Genomic DNA, 20,182 nt, shown 5'->3' with positions numbered 1-20,182 from the left:
TCCATAAGGGAAATTCAAATCAGTCTGTCCAAAGCCCGGCAAAATATGCCATACTCAGAAACCCACATGTGAGCTGATGCAAAATTGAAAGTTGCTCATACTGGGGTCTTTTTATATCCCAGGCTGCCTTTCCCTAAAAGCATTGGCTATCCCTAAGTATTTATTTCTTGGCATGAGTTCAGTGGAAAATGTGATCTTCTCTGGTAAACTGCAATAGCAAGTTTGATCAGGTTAGCAAAAGGACCCATAGCAGCTTTTGGAGGCTGGTACATGATGCTAAGATCACCCCAGCTTGCTTTCAGAGAGCAGAGGCAGTCCACGTTCAGGTTTGCATAGCGCTGCTTGCCTGGGAGTCTCGGCTCTCACTTTGTTACACTCTTTACCTGTGAAGGCAACATCTTTGGGGCATTTTCACAATGGGGTAAGGAGTTACATCCTGGTTGGAGAGATAGTTCTGTTTGGAGCATTGCTTGTTGAGGGGAGAGAGCCCACAGACTTAATGTTTCTTCCATCTGCTTTTTCTCCAGCCTGCACGGACAAGGAGTTGAGAAACCTTGCTTCCCGACTCAAGGACTGGTTTGGAGCCCTTCATGAGGATGCAAACAGGGTCATCAAGCCCACCAGCTCTGAAACAGCCCAAGGCAGTAAGACACTTTACTTTTGCTAGTTTATTTCATTTTAAACACCACATTTCCTCAGTTACTGATATTGATTGACCACCCTGAGATGCTGTTGTTAAAAGAAACACTAAGTTAAATGTACACAATGACTTGAAATGCACTGCAATTTCAGAAATATTAAAATATTGGAGGACAAGGAAATGCCATAGAATCAAGAAAATACAACCATTTAATTTTTAAAATTATTTGTTTTACTTCACAATATTGTATTGGTTTTGCCATACATTGACTTGAATCCACCATGAGTGTACATGTGTTCCCCATCCTGAACCCAACTCCTACCTCCCTCCCCATACCATCCCTCTGGGTCATACCAGTACACCAGCCCTGAGCATCCTGTATCATGCATCCAACCTGGACTGGTGATTCATTTCACATATGATATTTTACATTTCAGTGCCATTCTCCCATATCATCCCGCCCTCACCCTCTCCCACAGAGTCCAAAAGACTGTTGTATACATCTGTGTCTCTTTTGCTGTTTCGCATATAGGGTTATCATTACCATCTTTCTAAATTCCATATATATGCATTAGTGTACTGTATTGGTGTTTTTCTTTTTGGCTTACTTCACTGTATAATAGGCTCCAGTTTCATCCACCTCATTAGAACTTATTCAAATGTATTCTTTTTAATGGCTGAGTAATATTCCGTTGTGTATATGTACCACAGCTTTCTTATCCATTCGTCTGCCAATGGACATCTAGGTTGCTTCCATGTCCTGGCTATTATAAACAGTGTTGCGATGAACATTGGGGTACACATGTCTCTCTTGATTCTGGTTTCCTTGGTGTGTATGCCCAGCAATGGGATTGCTGGGTTGTATGGCAATTCTATTTCCAGTTTTTTTTTAAGGAATCTCCACACTGTTCTCCATAGTGGCTGTACTAGTTTTCATTCCCACCAACAGTGTAAGAGGGTTCCCTTTTCTCCACACCCTCTCCAGCATTTATTGCTTATAGACTTTTGGAAGCAGCCATTCTGACCGGTGTGAAATGGTACCTCATTGTGGTTTTTATTTGCATTTCTTTGATAATGAGTGATGTTGAGCATCTTTTCATGTGTTTGTTAGCCATCTGTATGTCTTCTTTGGAGAAATGTCTGTTTAATTCTTTGGCCCACTTTTTGATTGGGTCTTTTATTTTTCTGAAATTCAGCTGCAGGAGTTGCTTGTATATTTTTGAGATTAATTCTTTGTCTATTGCTTTGTTTGCTATTATTTTCTCTCATTCTGAAGGCTGTCTTTTCACCTTGCTTATAGTTTCTTTTGTTGTGCAGAAGTTTTAATTTTAATTAGGTCCCATTTGTTTATTTTTGCTTTTATTTCCAATATTCTGGGAGATGGGTCATAGGGGATCCTGCTGTGATTTATGTCAGACAGTGTTTTGCCTGTTTTCCTCTAGGAGTTTAATAGTTTCTGGTCTTATGTTTAGATCTTTACTCCATTTTGAGTTTATTTTTGTGTATGGTGTTAGAAAGTATTAGTTTTATTCTTTTACAAGTAGTTGACCAGTTGTCCCAGCACCACTTGTTAAAGACATTGTCTTTTCCCCATTGTGTATTTGTGCCTACTTTGTCAAAGATAAGGTGTCCATAGGTGTGTGGATTTATCTCTGGGCTTTCTATTTTGTTCCGTTGATCTATATTTCTGTCTTTGTGCCAGTACCATACTGTCTTGATGACTGTGGCTTTGTAGTAGAGACTGAAGTCAGGCAGGTTGATTCCTCCAGTTCCATTCTTCTTTCTCAGGATTGCTTTGGCTATTCGAGGTTTTTTGTATTTCCATACAAATTGTGAAATTGTTTGTTCTAGTTCTCTGAAAAATATTGTTGGTAGCTTGATAGGAATTGCATTGAATCTGTAGATTGTGTTGGGTAGTATACTCATTTTCACTATATTGATTCTTCCAATCCATGAACACGGTATATTTCTCCATGTATTTGTGTCCTCTTTGATTTCTTTCATCAGTGTTTTATAGTTTTCTATATATAGATCTATTGTGTCTTTAGGTAGATATATTCCTAAGTATTTTATTCTTTTCATTGCAATGGTGAATGGAATTGTTTCCTTAATTTATCTTTCTGTTTTCTCATTGTTAGTGTATAGGAATGCAAGAGATTTCTCTGTGTTGTTTTTATATCCTGCCACTTTACTATATTCATTGATTAGCTCTAGTAATTTTCTGGTGGAGTTTTTAAGGTTTTCTATGTAAAGTATCATGTCATCTGCAAACAGCAAGAGTTTTACTTCTTTTCCAATCTGGATTCCCTTTATTTCTTCTTCTGCTCTGATTGCTGTGGCCAAAACTTCCAAAACTATATTGGATAGTAGTGGTGAGAATGAGCACCCTTGTCTTGTTCCTGACTTAGGGGAAATGCTTTCAATTTTTCACCTTTGAGGATAATGTTTGCTGAGGGTTTGTCATGTATAGCTTTTATTATGTTGAGGTATGTTCCTTCTATTCCTGCTTTCTGGAGGGTTTTTTTTTATCATAAATGGATGTTGAATTTTGTCAAAGGCTTTCTCTGCACCTATTGAGATAATCATATGTTTTTTTATTTTTCAATTTGTTAATGTGGTGTATTACATTGATTGATTTCCAGATATTGAAGAATCTTTGCATCCCTGGGATAAAGCCCACTTGGTCATGATGTATGATCTTTTTAATATGTTGTTGGATTCTGTTTGCTAGAATTTTCTTAAGGATTTTTGCATCTATGTTCATCAGTGATATTGGCCTGTAGTTTTCTTTTTTTGTGGCATCTTTGTCAGGTTTTGGTATTAGTGAGATGGTGGCCTCATAGAATGAGTTTGGAAGTTTACTTTCCTCTGCAATTTTCTGGAAGGGTTTGAGTAGGATAGGTGTTAATTCTTCCTTAAATTTTTGGTAGAATTCAGCTGTGAAGCCATCTGGTCCTGGGCTTTTGCTTGTTGGAAGATTTCTGATTATGTTTCAATTTCCGTGCTTGTGATGGGTTTGTTAAGATTTTCTATTTCTTCCAGTTCAGTTTTGGAAAGTTGTACTTTTCTAAGAATTTGTCTATTTCTTCCAAGTTGTCCATTTTACTTGCAAATAGTTGCTGATAGTAGTCTCTTATGATCTTTTGTATTTCTGTGTTGTCTGTTGTGATCTCTCCATTTTCATTTCTAATTTTATTGATCTGATTTTTCTCCCTTTGTTTCTTGATGAGTCTGGCTAATAATGGTTTGTCAACTTTATTTATCCTCTCAAAGAACCAGCTTTTGGCTTTGTTGATTTTTGCTATGGTCTCTTTTGTTTCTTTTACATTGATTTCTGCCCTAATTTTTAAGATTTCCTTCCTTCTACAGAGCCTGGGGCTCATAATTTCTTCCTTTTCAAGTTGCTTTAGGTGTAGAGTTAGGTTATTTATTTGACTTTTTTCTTATTTCTTGAGGTAAGCCTGTATTGCTATGAACCTTCCCCTTAGTACTGCTTTTACAGTGTCCCATAGGTTTTGGGCTGTTGTGTTTTCATTTTCATTCATTTCTATGAATATATTGATTTCTTTTTTGATTTCTTCTGTGATTTGTTGGTTATTCAGCAGCGTGTTGTTCAGCTTCCATATGTTGGGATTTTTAATAGTTTTTCTCCTGTAATTGACATCTAATCTTACTGCATTGTGGCCAGAAAAGATGCTTGGAATGATTTCAATTTTTTTTTGAATTTACCAAGGCTAGATTTATGGCCCCAAATGTGATCTATCCTGGAGAAGTTTCCATGTGCGCTTGAGAAAAAGGTGGAATTCATTGTTTTGGGGTGAAATGTCCTATAGATATCAATTAGATCTAACTGGTCTATTGTATCATTTAAAGTTTGTGTTTCCTTGTTATTTTCTGTTTAGTTGATCTATCCATAGGTGTGAGTGGGGCATTAAAGTCTCTCACTATTATTGTATTATTGTTAATTTCCCCTTTCATACTTGTTAGCATTTGTCTTACATATTGTGGTGCTCCTATGTTGGGTGCATATATACTTATGATTGTTTTATCTTCTTCTTGGATTGATCCTTTGATCATTATGTAGTATCCATCTTTGTCTCTTTTCACAGCCTTTCTTTTAAAGTCTATTTTATCTGATATGAGTATTGCTACTCCTGCTTTTGGTTTCTATGTGCATGGAATATCTTTTTCCAGACCTTCACTTTCAGTCTGTATGTGTGCCTTCTTTTGAAGTGGGTCTCTTGTTCAGTTCAGTTCAGTCCCTCAGTTGTGTCCGACTCTTTGTGACCCCATGAATCGCAGCACGCCAGGCCTCCCTGTCCATCACCAACCCCCGGAGTTCACTCAGACTCACGTCCATCGAGTCAGTGATGCCATCCAGCCATCTCATCCTCTGTCGTCCCCTTCTCTTCCTGCCCCCAATCCCTCCTAGCATCAGAGTCTTTTCCAATGAGTCAACTGTTTGCATGAGGTGGCCAAAGTACTGGAGCTTCAGCTTTAGCATCATTCCTTCCAGAGAAATCCCAGGGCTGATCTCCTTCAGAATGGATTGGTTGGATCTCCTTGCAGTCCAAGGGACTCTCAGGAGTCTTCTCCAGCACCACAGTTGAAAAGCATCAATTCTTCAGCACTCATCTTTCTTCACAGTCCAACTCTCACATCCATATATGACCACTGGAAAAACCATAGCTTTGACTAGATGGACCTTTGTTGGCAAAGTAATGTCTCTGCTTTTGAATATGCTATCTAGGTTGGTCATAACTTTTCTTCCAAGGAGTAAGCGTCTTTTAATTTCATGGCTGCAGTCACCAACTGCAGTATTTTGGAGCCCAGAAAAATAAAGTTAGCCACTGTTTCCACTGTGTCCCCATCTGTCTGCCATGAAGTGATGGGACTGGGTGCCATGATCTTAGTTCTCTCAATGTTGAGCTTTAAGCCAGCTTTTTCACTCTCCTCTTTCACTTTCATCAAGAGGCTCTTTAGCTCTTCTTCACTTTCGGCCATAAGGGTGCTGTCATCTGCATATCTGAGGTTATTTATATTTCTCCCGGCAATCTTGATTCCAGCTTGTGCTTCTTCCAGCCCAGTGTTTCTCATGATGTACTCTGCACATAAGTTAAGACAACATATATAGGGGTCTTGTTTAATTTTTTTAAATTGGGTTGCAAAGTTATCTAGTATTTAATACTGATTTTTAGGAAATACATTTAAGTACATATAAAGATACAAAAACCAGACTATCATGTATAAAATAGATAGGCAGTAATATACAACACAGGGATTTATAGCCATTTTCTTATAATAACGTAGAATGGAGTATAATCTGCAAAAACACTATGCTGTACACCTGAAACTAATACAATATTGTAAATCACCTATTCTTCAATTAAAAGACCATCCCCAAAAAAAGAAATGCAAAAAGACAAAATGGTTGTCTGAGGAGGCCTTACAAATAGCTAAGAAGAGAAGCAAAAGGCAAAGGAGTAAAGGAAAGATATATACCCATCTGAATGCAGAGTTCCAAAGAATAGCAAAGAGAGATAAGAAAGCCTTTCTAGTGACCAGTGCAAAGAAATAGAGGAAAACAATAGAATGAGAAAGACTAGAGATCTCTTCAAGAAAATTAGAGATATCAAGGGAACATTTCATGCAAAGATGGGCTTGATAAAGGACAAAAATAGTATGGACCTAACAGAAGCAGAAGATATTAAGAGGTGGCAAGAATACATAGAACTATACAAAAAAGATCTTTATGACCCAGATAACCACGATAGTGTGATCACCTACCTAGAGCCAGACCACCTGGAATGCAAAGTTAAGTGGGCCTTAGGATGCATCACTATGAACAAAGGTAGTGGAAGTGGTGGAATTCCAGTGGAGCTATTTCAAATCCTGAAAGATGATGCAGTGAAAGTGCTACACTCAATATGCCAGCAAATTTGGAAAACTCAGCAGTGGCTACAGGAGTGGAAAAGGTCAGTTTTCATTCCAATCCCAAACAAAGGCAATGCCAAAGAATGCTCAAACTACCACACAATTGTACTCATCTCACACGCTAGCAAAGTAATGTTCAAAATTCTCCAAGCCAGGCTTCAAAAGTATGTGAACCATGAACTTCCAGATGTTCAAGCTGGATTTAGAAAAGGCAGAGGAACCAGAGATCAAATTGCCAACATCTGTTGGATCACTAAAAAAGCAAGAGAATTCCAGAAAAATATCTACTTTTGCTTTATTGACTATGCCAAATCCTTTGACTATGTGGATCATAACAAACTGTGGAAAATTCTTCAAGAGATGGAAATACCAGACCACCTGACCTGCCTCTTGAGAAATCTGAATGCAGGTCAAGAAGCAACAGTTAGAACTGGACATGGAACAACAGACTGGTCCAAATTGGGGAGTATCTCAAGGCTGTATATTGTCACCCTGATTATTTAACTTATATGCAGAATATATCATGCAAAATGCCAGGCTGGATGAAACACAAGCTGGAATAAAGACTGCCAGAAAAAATATAAATAACCTCAGATATGCAGATGACACCACCCTTATGGTAGAAAGTGAAGAAGGACTAAAGAGCTTCTTGATGAAAGTGAAAGGGGAGAGTGAAAAAGTTGGGTTAAAACTCAACCTTCAGAAAACTAACATCTTGGCATCCAGCCCCATCACTTCTTGGCAAATAGATACGGAAACAATGGAAACAGTGAGAGACTTTATTTTGGGGGGCTCCAAAATCACTGCAGATGGTGACTGCAGCCATGAAATTCAAAGATATTTGTTCCTTGGGAGGAAAGCTATGACCAACCTGCTGCTAAGTCACGTCAGTCGTGTTCGACTCTGTGCAATCCCACAGACAGCAGCCCACCAGGCTCCCGTCTCTGGGATTCTCCAGGCAACAATACTGGAGTGGGTTGCCATTTTCTTCTCCAGTACATGAAAGTGAAAAGTGAAAGTGAAGTCACTCAGTTGTGTCCAACTCCTCACGACCCCACGGACTGTAGCCTACCAGGCTCCTCTGTCCATGGGATTTCCCAGGCAAGAGTACTGGAGTGGGTTGCCATTGCCTTCTCCTAGACAGCATATTAAAAAGCAGAGACATTACATTGCCTACAAAGGTCCATCTAGTCAAAGCTATGTTTTTTCCAGTAGTTGTGTATGGATGTGAGAGTTGGAGTATAAAGAGAAAGCTGAGCCATGAAGAACTGATGCTTTTGAACTTTGGTGTTGGAGAAGACTCTTGAGAGTCTCTTGGACTGCAAGGAGGTCCAACCAGTCAATCCCAAAGGAAATCAGTCCTGAATATTCATTGCAAGGACTGATGCTGAAGCTGAAACTCCAATATTTTGGCTGCCTGATGCAGAGAACTGACTCTCTGGATAAGACTCTGATGCTGGGAAAGATTGAAGGCAGGAAGAGAAGGAGATGACAGAGGATGAAATGGTTGGATGGCATCACTGACACAATGGACATGAGTTTAAGCAAACTCCAGGAGTTGGTGATGGACAAGGAGGCCTGGCGTGCTGCAGTCCATGGAGTTGCAAAGAGTTGGACACGACTGAGTGACTGAACTGACTGATACTTCAATTAAGAAATATATAGAACCACACCATTTTCATAGCTTTAAGCTCTCCTGGCATGGCATATTCTTCAATTTTTTTTTCCTTGTCATATAGAAAAAAAATATGTTTCTGTGTGTATGTATACACATGCACACTTTATAGACTGTTTTATGGCCTTCTTTTATTATTCAGCAATACACTATGACTATCTTTCTATACTGTTGAGTAGTATTCTGCTTTGTAGACATGACATAGAATCTCAATATATTGATATAACATAATTCATGTAATTAGACCTTTATTTGGGAGCTTTGAAGTTGCTCCTAATGCCCACCTATTTTAAGCAACATGGTAGCAAACATCTTTGATAACTCAGGCTTTGGGGCATTAGTGAGACTACATTTTGTTTTCCAGAGATAGACTACCCGACAAGCATTCCCTCCACCATCGCTGAAGAGGCTGAAGACCATGCTCCAAACCTCTCCATATGCCGGAGAGCAAACTGGGGGTTAGGTCTGCATGTTTGTACTTTGGTGGAGCCTCTCACTGCCTCTAACCCACAGGCCACTAGGGGAGCGCTTCTCTACACTTTGGCCAGTTGGTACAGAAGGGCTGACTCAATAGCACAGCTGTCAAGATACATGGAGCTTTGCCACAAGCCTTTTCTATGTAGTGATTTTTACTGATTTGTCAAAATAAATATAAAAACACACGTTATTTAAAGCAGAGAGTATTTTACCCCATCCCTGATGTCACACTTGTGTTGACAGGATTTCTGAATGTAATGCTCTTGGATTGAGCTAAGTGAGTAAGAAGTGACACTGGTAACTGCTGGGACCCAAAGTCTAACCAGGATCTGGTCTTCGACTCAAATCAGAATATTCTTCATAATTTAAGGGTTATTCTTTGCTGTTCACAGCCACCTAGAGAATGTTGATCTAGAGGACAATTTGTTCACCAGGTTGGAATTTTTACCAATTAAGGGAAAGGTCGATTCTGGGAAGCATATGCTGTATATCCAAAGAGAAGGTCCTGGTGGTTGTATGAGTGTGAAGAGGAATGTAAGATTCTTCCCATTCATGTCAAAGGTTCCTTGGGAGTTGTGCACAGTGGGAAGCTTTTCCCAGGGATCTTCGAGGAGTGGCTGAGCCACTGGGCTTTCTGTACAACCTTTCAATGAAGAGCAGATTGATATGAAAGAGCCGCTTCTCATAGCCTCCAGTTTCAGGAGACTCCTTCTGCTGACAGCCAGTGAGCCTGCAAAATGCCTGCCCTTGGCCACAAGCAAATTGAGTCCCTGAAGAGGCTTTTAGGTGTGATGTTCTGAAACAGTTGGAGTGCAGGGATATAAAGGAATGACACTGGGTTCGTCCATGAGGCACAGGAGGGAGAGATATTGTCAGCCCAGGAGTTCTGAAGGGGAAACCATGCAACCCTAGAAGTCCCATGAGTTTGGGGCCAACCAACCAGAAGGGCTAGTCTGTTCCCCCTGCATCCCTGGATAGCAGATGCAGATGCCTCTCTTCTAGAGCCTTCCAAATAGGTGTGGGTGGGCTTGACCTTAGCCTACTGCCCAACCAGTTTAGCACTTCTTTTTGGTGCTCAGTAAGCAATATTAAAATTTCCCAGAATCCTGGGATGGAGACATGATCCTGGGATGCCAGTAGTTGCTGTTCCAGACTTATCCCTAAAATGGGGAAATGGGCTCTGGCCCAAAAAGCCATGAAGAGGAAGGACCAAAGGCGGTCAGGAATCATGTGCATAAATGGGCTTACTAGTCCTTCCTTTTCCACAGCTTTAGACCTTAAAGCAGCAATTGAAATGGAAAGATTGACATGATAGCTAGTTAGTACAGTGGAAAAAATGACTTAGCAAATTAAGAACAACTCAGATCTCACCAACCAATCAGACAACAACAGAGAAATGAAGGATACTGCATTACACTGGACTGTCATGTTTCCTTTGGCTCTTCTTGACTCACATTTTTGAGAGATCCAGAAAGTATTACTAAAAACTGTAAGTCTGAAGAGGTGTGGCTAACATTTTTACAAAACAGCTGAAGAAAATGAGAAACTGATATACAGAGAAGTTCTGTAACTTGCCCTTGCTCATCACTGACCTGAATTCAGTGTCAAGCAATACAATTTTCAGTTCACTTAAATTTTGTTCCTTTTATTCTTCCTTCTTTGAACTTACTACTTGTTCATTGCCATTTCTTTTAAGAAGGACTATAAGAACCAATCATAGAATTTTGTGAATATGGAGAAGACAGGCACAAAGACACTGGACATACACTGCAGTGTATAGATTGTACAGTGGATGTACACTGGACTATACACTTAATATACACTACACTGGACAGACACTGGCCTGTACACTAGGCGTACACTGGGTGTACATTGAATTGTACACTATACACTAGACACACACTGGTGTACACTGGACATACACTGGACAATACAGTAGGCATACTGATGTACACTGGACAGACACTGGGCTGTACATTGCACAGTGGGAAGTGCCCTTGGACTGTACACCAGACGTGCATTTGAACTGTGCACCAGATGTGTCCAGCTGTGCATTTGGGCTATGTGCCAACTGTGTCCAGCTGTGTGCTAGATGTGTCCAGCTGTGTTCCAGCTATATCCAGCTGTGTGCCAGCTGTGTGCCAGCTGTTCCAGCTGTGTTCCAGCTGTGTGCCAGATGTGTTCCAGCTGTGTTCCAGCTGTAGTCCAGATGTGTGCTAGATGTGTCCAGTTATGTTCCAGCTGTATTCCAGATGTGTTCCAGCTGTATTCCAGATGTGTCCAGCTGTGTGCCAGATGTGTTCCAGCTGTAGTCCAGATGTGTTCCAGCTGTGTGCCAGATGTGTTCCAGCTGTGTTCCAGCTGTAGTCCAGATGTGTGCTAGATGTGTCCAGTTATGTTCCAGCTGTATTCCAGATGTGTTCCAGCTGCATTCCAGATGTGTCCAGCTGTGTGCCAGATGTGTTCCAGCTGTAGTCCAGATGTGTTCCAGCTGTGTGCCAGATGTGTTCCAGCTGTAGTCCAGATGTGTGCTAGATGTGTCCAGTTATGTTCCAGCTGTGTGCCAGATGTGTTCCAGCTGTGTGCCAGATGTGTTCCAGCTGTGTGCCAGATGTGTTCCAGCTGTGTTCCAGCTGTAGTCCAGATGTGTGCTAGATGTGTCCAGCTATGTTCCAGCTGTGTGCCAGATGTGTTCCAGCTGTGTGCCAGATGTGTTCCAGCTGTGTCCAGCTGTGTGCCAGATGTATCCAGCTGTGTGCCAGATGTGCATTTGGGCTGTATGCCAATTGTGTCCAGATATGGCCAACTGTGTGCCAGCTATGCACCAGATGTGCCCTAGATGTGTGCTGGACTGTACACCACTGTATACAGTACACTGGATTGTACATACTGTATGTACACTGGACATATATTGGATGTACACTGGACTGTGCACTACTATACACTGGACTGTGAAGAAATTTAAACAAGTACCAGCATGATGTTTGATATATCATGGACATACATCCTTTGAACATATATATGCAAATGGCCAGGTCTAATGATGTCAGGATTTAGTTTCTTCTGATTGTTCCTTGAGGTGTAGATAACATTAGTCTGTTTTCAATTTCAAGATGCCAAAAAAGTTTAAAGATCAACTTGCTTACATTTTATTACAACCAAAGAGTGAGTGATTCTAAATTATATAATGTATAGCTCAAAAACAAAAAACAAACCCCCCACAACTGAACTTAGCATAGATGTACATTTTTTTTTTTTACCATGATTCATGTTTTCCAAGAAGAATATTTGGTGACAAACATTTGTAAAGAAGTTCTCAGAGTTCTTGGAACACTAAAAAATAAAATTTCCCTTTCCTATGTATTAAAATGGTAATATCTTCTAACATGGATGAATATCACATAAATTATTCTATACAAAAGTGTGTAGCCATTTAGTGTCAGAGTAAATTATCTTCCTTTATTCAGTTGCCCCTGAGGACATCATCAACATAGAGATTGTCCAGTCATGACCTTCAGTCAAAGAAGAGGCCAGATTATGTTCCATAGTATCTCTTCTTGAGAAGGGGTATTTTTCTAAGATGTGTTTTAAGATATCAAAAAGAATAAATTTAAAAATGGAAGGATTTTTATATTGGAAGGGGCTAAACTTTGCAACAGCTAGACAACATCTCTCAACAAATTCCATTGGGCGCTTCCTGTATGCCTCTACAGGCTGAGTCTATGAAGGAAACAAGACAATATTTGCTGTCAAGTAACTAAGAGTCTAATTTACAGGTACTGAAAATGGGAGGGAAGCATAGGCTTCCATGAGAGCTCAGAGGAGGAGCTGTAACAGTTTACTGACCTCTGGACAGTGAAGACTCTTTTGTAAAGACACTGCTTTAAAGGGTGGGCATGCTTTGTTCTGTCCTATATCGTGCTGGCTAAGCAGGGGGTTCCTGCTGAGACACAAAGAATCCAATGACAGGCTAGGTAAGAACCCCAGAGGGACAATCAACGCCATCAGAAGCCTCACTGACAGTTACTCTGTCACCCCTTGCATTGCTCATCCCTCAGCTTAGCACCCAAACCTACTGGATGTCCTCAGGGTAGGAGGATCCCATGTCATGCAAGGCAGAAGCAGCCCTAGAAGAGGAGGGACCGAGAATATAGACTCAAGGTTGGGCCACCTGGGCTTGAATCTCAGCCCCACAGCTGTATGACCTTGAATAGGTTACTTAAACCTTGAGCTTAAAAAAAAACCTTTAGAGAGGATAAAGCATCATTTCATAAGCTGTTAGAAGGATTCAGTGAGATAATCAACTATAAAATGCTTAGAAGAGTGCCTTAAGTAACACAAAAGTGAACTATTTTCATAATTTTCTCAGGAAAATAAAACCAGTCTTAAAAATCCAGATTATGGAATAATTTGAAATGGCCTGGTGGTTTTGATTCTGAAAGAAAGATGAGTTTTAGATGTGGGGCACATCTTCTCTGGGGCTTGTCTACAGTAGACTTAATATCCCCAGTGTTAAGCCAAGCATCATTATTTGAGTACATATAGTTTCCATTGTAGAAACAATTCTTTAAGAAAACTACCCCTCCTCCCCATCCCTGGGAAATAAAGAAATGATTGTCTGAGTCAATTTGGATTCCATATCATTTATCTCTTGAGGGGATTGCAGAAAAAAAAAAAATGGAGAACAGAGGCAGGTATCTGGCTTGTTTTCCCATTAATGTTCAGACTTTGGGATTGAACAGTCCTTTGAGATATAATCACTGCTTCTGGATTGTGCCACCTAGTTTCATTTCACTGCCATCCTTTTTACAATAGGTTCTTTTGGTTTTTCAAATAATTTTTCCTCAATATAAAAGCATAGTTTGCAGTATTATCCATTAGTCCTCTTACTCACCATGTTTGTACTCTTCTTTTCAGGTATCCCTTATTTTAAGCAAGTCTCATAAATTCCTATTTATGAATTTCTAGTATCTTTGTATAGATAGAATCTATACTCTCTATATACATGAAAACTCCTATTTATATAACAGATAAATTAGCACTGGGGATTTGTTCCCGTTAGAACACATTTTCCTCAAATGCTGACTTCCATTTTAGTGCATTTTAAATTGTTTCATTTAAAAACCAACCACCACCACATATTCTGGTAGAAGGCTGCTGAGAATATACCTGGGGAGGGGGTGGGCCCTGGGGCACCCTTTGGGACAGAAAGCTGGGAAGCCAGCAGGGCAGGAGAGAGCAGGCTGAGACATGTCCTTTCCATCATAGGGTTTGACACCAGTATCCTGCCCATCTGCAAGGACTCCCTGGGCTGGATGTTCAACAAGTTGGATATGAACTATGACCTCCTGCTTGACCACTCAGAGATCAACGCCATCTACCTGGATAAGTACGAGCCCTGTATCAAGCCTCTCTTCAATTCCTGTGACTCCTTCAAGGATGGCAAGCTCTCTAACAATGAGTGGTGCTACTGCTTCCAGAAGCCTGGAGGTAAGGCAGGAGGAAAGGGGGGTCCAGTGGCCAAGACCGCCATGCTGGGTAGGGAAGGCCCATCTATCATGCTCTGGGGAGACAGACAGGAGCAGGAGGCAGAAAAACACAGCTGGAGAATAACACATTCCTCCATCAGATGGCATGCTAAAAGGCTCATTTCTCTTAATTGATCTCCACTTTCAGCATGATAGAGAAAACCCAAGAACATAATCAAGGAATGTGTTATTCCAGTCCTCCTTTTAGGAAAATCTTTTACCATTTGTGCCTTAGCTTTTCCATCTGTAAAGTGGGTGTAGAAACCTGTTACATAATTTCCAAGGTCAGTGTAAGATTCTTAATGTCTTTATTTTTTACAGATTAGGTTCTTGTGTGTTTGCTTTTAGTAGGGACTCTCTCTATACAAAGATATTAGAATTGTTTTAGTCATATGTATTGCAAATAGTTTATTTTTTCCCCCAATTATGACTTTGTGTGTTTCTCCTAAGAAGAAATTTTAAATTTTAAGATAGTCAAATTTTTCTGTCTATATTTTAGGGATTCTTAGAACCTATGCAGCTTATGTTAAGCTTACATAGGCATTTCCCACTGTGATATAGTAAAACAATTTCCTTTTGTTTTCTTTAGTCCTTTTGTGGGTTTTTTTTTTTTAATTGAAATCTCTTATCATTTTAGTTTTTTGTGTGTATAGTCAAGCAGGGTCCCTATCCTTGCAGATGGCTCACTACTTGCCCACTTGTCATTTATTGACTAGCCCATCTTTCCCATACTAATTTGAAATGCTTCCTCTATCATTTATACAACTCCTGTATGTTCTATGTATATCTATTTCTGGGTGCTCTGCCCTATTAATTGACATGTTTTATTATTTCGTGGTCTGTTCTCTCCTCCCCTTCATGGATCACGCCTTATCATGGCAAAGGGACTTGCATCACTCAATGAAGCCGTGAGCCATGCCATGCAGGGCCACCCACAATGGCTGGGTCATAGTGAAGAGTTTTGACAAAACACGATCCATTCCAGGAGGAAATGGCAATCCATTCCAGTATTCTTGCCTAGGGAACCCCGTGGATAGTATGAAAAGGCAAAAAGATATGAGCCCCCCAGGTCAGAAGGTGTTCAATATGCTACTGCAAAAGACCAGAGGGAAATTACTAATAGCTCCAGAAAGAATGAAGCAGCTGGGCCAAAGCAGAAACAAATGCTGAGTGTGGGTGTGTCTGGGGGTAAAAGTAAAGTCTGATGCTGTAAAAAATAATATTGCATAGGAAACTGGAATGTTAGGCCCATGAATCAAGGTAAATTGGAGGTGGCCAAGCAGGAGAGACTGAACATTGACATTTTAGGAATTAGTAAACTAAAATGGACAGGAGTGGGCAAATTTAATTAAGATGACCACTGTATCTACTGCTATGGGCAAGAATCCCTTAGAAGAAATGGAGCAGTCTTCATAGTCCACAAGAGTTCAAAATGCAGTACTTCGATGCAACTTCAAAGACAGAATGATCTTGATCCCGTTCCAAGGCAAACCACTGAACATCACAAAAACCCAAATCTATGCTCAAATTTCTCCAGGCCAGGCTTCAGCAATATGTGAACCATGAACTTCCAGATGTTCAAGCTGGTTTTAGAAAAGGCAGAGGAACCAGAGATCAAATTGCCATCATCTGCTGGATCATTGAAAAAGCAAGAGAGTTTCAGAAAAACATCTATTTCTGCTTTATTGACTATGCCAAAGCCTTTGACTGTGTGGATCACAATAAACTGTGGAAAATTCTGAAAGAGATGGGAATACCAGACCACCTGATCTGCCTCTTGAGAAACCTGTGTGCAGATTAGGAAGCAACAGATAGAACTGGAGCTGGAACAACAGACTGGTTCCAAATAGGAAAAGGAGTACATCAAGGCTGTATATTGTCACCCTGCTTATTTAACTTATATGCAGAGTACATCATGAGGAACGCTGGGCTGGAAGAAGCACAAGCTGGAATCAAGATTGCCGGGAGAAATATCAACCACCTCAGATATGCAGATGACACCACCACTCTTATGGCAGAAAGTGAAGAGGAACAAAAAAGCCTCTTGATGAAAGTGAAAAAGGGGAGTGAAAAAGTCGGCTTAAAGCTCAACATACAGAAAACTAAGATCATGGCATCTGGTCCTGTCACTTCATGGCAAATAGATGGGGAAACAGTGGCTGACTTTATTTTGCTGGGCTCCAAAATCACTGCAGATGGTGATTGCAGCCATGAAATTAAAAGACGCTTATTCCTTGGAAGGAAAGTTATGACCAACCTAGACAGCATATTAAAAAGTAGAGACATTACTTTGTCAATAAACGTCCATCTAGTCAAGGCTATGGTTTTTCCAGTGGTCATGTATGGATGTGAGAGTTGGACTATAAAGAAAGCTGAGCCATGAAGAATGGATGCTTTTGAACTGTGGTGTTGGAGAGGATTCTTGAGAGTCCCTTGGACTGCAAGGAGATCCAACCAGTCCATCCTAGAGGAGATAAGTCCTGGGTGTTCATTGGAAGGATTGATGTTGAAGCTGAAACTCCAATACTTTGGCCACCTAATGTGAAGAGCTGACTCATTGGAAAAGACCCTGAAGCTGGGAAAGATTGAGGGAAGGGGGAGAAGGGGACAACAGAGGATGAGATGGTTGGATTGCATCACCAACTCAATGGACATGGGTTTGGGTGGACTCCGGGAGTTGGTGATGGACAGGGTAGCCTGGCGTGCTGTGGTTAATGGGGTCACAAAGAGTTGGACACGACTGAGCGACTGAACTGGAACTGGATGCCCAACCCACTGATACCTAAGAAGCTGAAGTTGACCAGTTCTATGAAGATCTACAACATCTTCTACAACTAACACAAAGGAAGATGTCCTGCCAAAGTAGGAAGTCAGCAGATACCCAGAAGAACAGGCAAGTTGGACCTTGGAGTACAAAATTAAGCAGGGCAAAGGCTAACAGAGTGTTGTCAAGAGAATGCACTGGTCATAGCAAACACCTTTTCCCAACAACATAGCAGACAACTTTACACATGGACATTACCAGATGGTCAATAGTGAAATCAGATTGATTATGTTCTTTGCAGCTGAAGATGGAGAAGCTCTATACAGTCAGCAAAAACAAGACTTGGAGCTGACTGTGGCTCAGATCATCAGCTTCTTATTGAAAAATTCAGGCTTAAATTGAAGAAGGTAGGGAAAACTACTAGGCCATTTAGGTATGATCTAAATCAAATCCCTTATGATTATATAATGGAGGTGATGAATGGATTCAACAGATTTTATCTGGTAGACAGAGTACCTGAAGAACTATGGACAGGTTAGTACCATTGTACAGGAGGCAGTGACCAAAATCATGTCCAAGAAAAAGAAATGTAGGATGGCAAGGTGGTTGTCTAGGAGACTTTACAGATAGTTGAGGAAAGAAGAGAAGCAAAAGTCACGGGAGAAAGGGAAAGATATACCCAACTGAACGTAGAGTTCCAAAGAACAGCAAGGAGAGAGAAGAAGGCTTTCTTAAATGAACAATGCAAAGAAATAGAGGAAAGCAATATCATCAGGAAGATTAGAAATCTCTCTAAGAAAATTGGAGATATCAAGGGAACATTTCATGCAAGGATGGGAATCAAAAAGGACAGAAATGGTAAGGACCTAACAGAAGCAGAAGAGATTAAGAAGCAATGACAAGAATACACAGAAGAACTTGACCAAAAGGTCTTAATGAACCAGATAACCACGATGATGTGATCACTCACCTAATGGTGGATATCCTGGAGTGTGAAGTCAAGTCAGTCTTAGGAAGCATTGCTGCCAGTAAAGCTAGTGGCAGTGATGGAATTCCAGCTGACTGATTTAAAATACAAAAGTTGATGCTGTTAAAGTGCTGCACGCAGCATGTCAGCAAATTTGGAAAACTCAGCAGTGGCCACAGGACTAGAAATGGCCAGTTTTCGTTCCAATCCCAAAGAAAGGCGTTGCCAAAGAATGATCAATATACCATATAATTGCACTCATTTCACATGCTAGCAAGGTTATGCTCAAAATCCTTTAAGGTAGGCTTCAACAGTATGTAAACTGAGAATTTCCAAATGTACAAGCTGGGTTTTGAAAAGGCAGAGGAACCAGAGATCAAACTGCCAACATCCATTGGATCATGGAGAAAGCAAGGGAGTTCCAGAAAAACATCTACTTCTGCTTCACTACTTCGTGCTTCCCTTGTGGCTCAGCTGGTAAAGAATCTGCCTGCTATGTGGGAGACATGGGTTCAGTCCCTGGGTTGGGAAGATCCCCTGGAGAAGGAAAAGGCTACCCACTCCATTATTCTGGCCTAGAGAATTCCATGGACTATATAGTCCATGGGGTTGCAAAGAGTCAGGCATGACTGAGCGACATTTACTGCTTCACTGACTGTGCTAAAGCCTTAGACTGTGTGGATCACAACAAACTGTGGAAAATTCTTAAAGAGATAGGAGTACCAGACTACCTTACCTGTTTCCTGAGAAACCTGTATCTTGGTCAGGAAGCAACAGTTAGAACCGGACATGGAACAATGGACTGGTTCAAAGTTGGGAAAGGAGTACAACAGGGCTATATATTGTCACTCTGCTTATTTAACTTATATGCAGCATACATCATGAGAAATGCCAGAGTGGATGAATCACAAGCTGGAATCAAGATTGCCAGGAGAAACATCAACCACCTTAGATATGCAGATGATACCATTCTAATGGCAGAAAATGTAGAGGAACTATTGGTGAGGGTGAAAGAAGACAATGAAAAAGCTGGCTTGAAACTCAACATTCAAAAAACTAAGATCATGGCATCCACTCTCATCACATCGTGGCAAATAGAAGTGGAAAAGTAGAAGCAATAACAGATTTTATTTTCTTGGGCTCCAGAATTACTGTGGACAATGACTACAGTCATGAAATTAAAAGATGCTTACTCCTTGGAAGAAAAGCTATGGCAAACCTAGATAGCACACTAAAAAGCAAAGACATCACTTTTCCAACCAAGGTCCGTGTAGTCCAAGCTATAATAGCTTTTCTAGTGGTCATATACAGATGTGAGATTTGGACCATTTAGAAGCCTCTTATTTTTCAGTCACTATGTCCAACTCTTTGCAACGCCATGAACTGCAGCATGCTAGGCCTCCTTGTCCTTCACCATCTCCCAGATTTTGCTCAAACTCATGTCCATTGAGTTGATGAGGCCATCCAACCATCTCATCCTCTGTTGCCCCCTTCTCCTCCTGCCCTCAATCTTTCCCAGCTTCAGGACCTTTTCCAGTGAGTCAGCCCTTTACATCAGGTGGCCCAAGTATTGCAGCTTCATCTTTAGCATCAGTCCTTCTACTGAATATTCAAGGCTGATTTCCTTAGGGATTGACTAGTTTGACCTCCTTGTTGTTCAAGGGACTCTCAAGAGTCTTTTCCAGTACTGTAATTCTAAAGCATTGATTTTTTGGCCTTCTTTATGGTTCAACTCTCACATCCATACATAACTACTGAAAAAAAACATAACTTTGACTTACAGCTTGGTCAGAAAAGTGATATCTCTGCTTTTTAATATGCTGTCTAGGTTTGTCATAGCTTTTTTCTCTAGGAGCAAACATCTTCTAATTTCATGCCTGGAGTCACCATCTGCAGGGATTTTGGGGCCCAAGAAAATAAAATTTGTCACTGTTTCTACATTTTCCCCATCTATTTTCCAAGAAGTTATGGGAGTGGATGCCATGATCTTAGTTTTTTGAATGTTGAGTTTCAAGCCAGTTTTTTCACACTCCTCTTTCACCCTCATCAAGCAGCTCTTTAGTTCCTCTTTGATTTTTGCCATTAGAAAAGAAGTCTGAGCGCCAAAGAATTTATGCTTTCAAATTGTGGTGCTTCAGAAAGCTCTTGAGAGTCCCTTGGAAAGCAAGGAGATCAAACCAGTCAATCCTAAAGGAAA

The 20,182-nt window shown here is 40.6% G+C and overlaps 1 protein-coding gene across 1 annotated transcript in view; it reads left to right on the top strand.

Moving 5' to 3' along the window:
* SPOCK1 (SPARC (osteonectin), cwcv and kazal like domains proteoglycan 1) overlaps window positions 1-20,182 on the top strand; it is a 588,816-nt gene that overhangs the window by 553,060 nt on the left and 15,574 nt on the right. The window contains exons 7-8 of the mRNA XM_052643320.1: window positions 528-644; window positions 13,995-14,216. Coding sequence (XP_052499280.1) covers window positions 528-644; window positions 13,995-14,216 — 339 coding nt within the window. The remainder of the gene's footprint in view (window positions 1-527; window positions 645-13,994; window positions 14,217-20,182) is intronic.

The sequence above is a fragment of the Budorcas taxicolor genome, chromosome 7 (genome assembly GCF_023091745.1).
Source record: "Budorcas taxicolor isolate Tak-1 chromosome 7, Takin1.1, whole genome shotgun sequence".
NCBI lineage: Eukaryota > Metazoa > Chordata > Mammalia > Artiodactyla > Bovidae > Budorcas > Budorcas taxicolor.
Note: the sequence above shows the minus strand (reverse complement) of the source record. Positions and strands in the feature narration are given on the sequence as shown.